We start from the raw sequence: 2,500 nt of genomic DNA, 5'->3' as shown, positions 1-2,500 counted from the left end.
TTCTGGTCATTTTAGTCTCTTTGTGGTCATATTAGTCTCTTTGTGATCATTTTAAGTCTCTTTGTGGTCATTTTGCATCTCCCTGTAGTCGTTTTGTGATTGTTTAGCAGTTTTGCATCCCTGTGTTGTTTCGCATCAATTTTGTTGTCCTTTTGCATCTTTTTGTGGGGGCTTTTGTTTTTTTCAGCGACATTTTGTGAGTCAGGACCCCTGACCCTATGTTCAGTAATCCGTCCAGATATACTTCTGGTCATATAGATGCTTCTGCCAGTGGATCTGTATCCTGTGATTAGTATCAGTGATATCTCATACAGTAACTCCTTCACTGTGAGTGAGTTATCATTAGTGACGACATGTTGTTTTGTGCAGCTCAAGCGTGGGTGGACGTTTGTTACATTGACAAAGAGTCTGATACGTTACAGTGAGACACCAGAGCATAAGTAGTAAACACAGACTGTCAATCTGGAACAGGACAACACAGACACCAGACTGATGGCTTGTCTCACAGCAGTTTCAGTTCATCAACAAAAATCTGTCTGCGTGTGTGTGTGTGTGTGTGTGTGTGCGCGTGTGCGTGCGTACCGGCCACGTCGAACTCGATCTCCAGTATGAGCTGAGCGGTGATGGACGAGTCTCTGAGCAGCTGATTGGTTTCTTCCAGAGTCGAGTCTTCAGTAGGAACTCCGTTAATGGACAAAATCCTGTCACCAATCTGCAGGATACCACACCTACACACACACACACACACACACACACACACACACACACACACACACACACACACACACACACACACACACACACACACATGAGACACACAAGCAAGCACACACACACACACACACACACACACATACATTGTTCTGTGTGTGAATTGTGTAGGAGAATAAAGACAATAACCCTAAACCTTGGAATCTTACAAAAGAGTAGTATAATATACTTTAGTAAATTTTTTATATATTAAAAAATTAAAAAATAACATAAAATAATAATAAAACAAAACAAAAAAAATTATACAAAATAAAAATTACTATAAAAAATAAAATTCTGTTAAATGAATAAAAATAGTAAGTGTATTATTTGGTTATGTATTAAATATAAAAATATATGGTAATCATAGATATTAATTTAATCAACGCCTTTGGTGTGGGACATCTGGGTTAGATTCCCACTGAGATACATCAACCAATGTGTCCCTGAGCAAGGCACTTAACCCCTAGTTGTTCCACAGTCGTGCAACCTCTGATATATATAGCAATTGTAAGTCGCTTTGGATGAAAGCGTCAGCTAAATGACGTGTAATGTAATGTAATGTAATGTAGATACCTTCAAGTAAAGTGTAACTCATTGTTTTTGTGAACGTTAGGAGCCCGAAATTGAAATTGCAAACAAAATTTTATTAATTGCACAGCCCTACTGTGAACAGAAAATAAAGTGTATTATAATTATTATTATTATTATTATTAGTTATGTTTAGTCTCATTACCTTTCCGCCGGGCTGTCAGGGTCGATGTAAGCGATGAGCGGCGGCGAGGAGAGCGTTTCCGTGGCGAAGACTCCGCCCTGCAGCTGCAGGCCGAACCCCATAATGCCATCGCCTAGCAACGTCACCTCCGTGGTTTCCGTGTGAACGACCTGGCCGGCGAGACCCACGGTGCTGGACGCAAGAGACACTGAGAGAGAGAGAGAGAGAGAGAGAGAGAGAGAGAGAGAGAGAGAGAGAGAGAGAGAGACAATACATTTTAGTCAATTCGTTATTTTATGTGGGTTTAGAGTGCGTTCCATTTACCTCGAAAGTCGCAGCCGGGGACGACGTCACGCCCGATGTTGAATACGTTCCATTTAAGAAGTCGGATTTTCACTGTGAGGTTAGCTCTAGCCAGGTTAGCCATTGTTAGCAATACCAGTAGATAACAACGCATGACGCTGTATTTTGTGCATACAAACAGCGTAACAACACGTCTACAGATAGAAGTTGGACAGGACTGTGTGTACGACTGCTTTAGTGAGACACAATCAAGACAGAAGTCATAATAATCTGTATGCAGCGGTGGAAGAAGTATTCAGATCCTTTACCTCCTTTAGTCCTACCTCCTCTCTTTAGATCCTTTAGTGCTCATATTATGCTTTTTGGCATTTTCCCTTTCCTTTATCGTGTTATATATCTTTTTTTGCATGTTATAGGTTGGTAGGTTAGGTAGTGAAAAAGCCTAAAGTCCACCCCAAAGGGACTTACCATCTCCAACAGAAAACACTGTTCACAAACTGCTCCAAACAGCTCTATTGTAGTCCAGCCTTTACTTCAGAGACAAACGTGGTCACTTTGGAACACACGTTATAATGCTCACCTAGCTGCTAGCATGGCACGCCCTCATACTCTGCTTCTGACTGGCTAGTAGTCCTTACCTAGGTACTGTCAGGGCACGCCCTCATACTCTGCTTCTGACTGGTTAGTAGTCCTTACGTAGGTACTGTCAGGGCACGCCCTCATACTCTGCTT

The 2,500-nt window shown here is 41.7% G+C and overlaps 1 protein-coding gene across 8 annotated transcripts in view; it reads right to left on the bottom strand.

Moving 5' to 3' along the window:
• The window catches only part of grip1 (glutamate receptor interacting protein 1), a 101,796-nt gene that overhangs the window by 21,626 nt on the left and 77,670 nt on the right, over positions 1-2,500 (bottom strand). For all 8 annotated transcript variants that reach the window (XM_035995897.1, XM_035995901.1, XM_035995902.1 and 5 more), the window contains 2 exons: positions 1,487-1,673; positions 583-728 (listed from right to left, as the gene is read on the bottom strand). In XM_035995897.1, coding sequence (XP_035851790.1) covers positions 583-728; positions 1,487-1,673 — 333 coding nt within the window. The remainder of the gene's footprint in view (positions 1-582; positions 729-1,486; positions 1,674-2,500) is intronic.

This window comes from Sander lucioperca, chromosome 20, assembly GCF_008315115.2.
Source record: "Sander lucioperca isolate FBNREF2018 chromosome 20, SLUC_FBN_1.2, whole genome shotgun sequence".
NCBI lineage: Eukaryota > Metazoa > Chordata > Actinopteri > Perciformes > Percidae > Sander > Sander lucioperca.
This window is presented reverse-complemented; position numbering and strand designations above follow the sequence as displayed.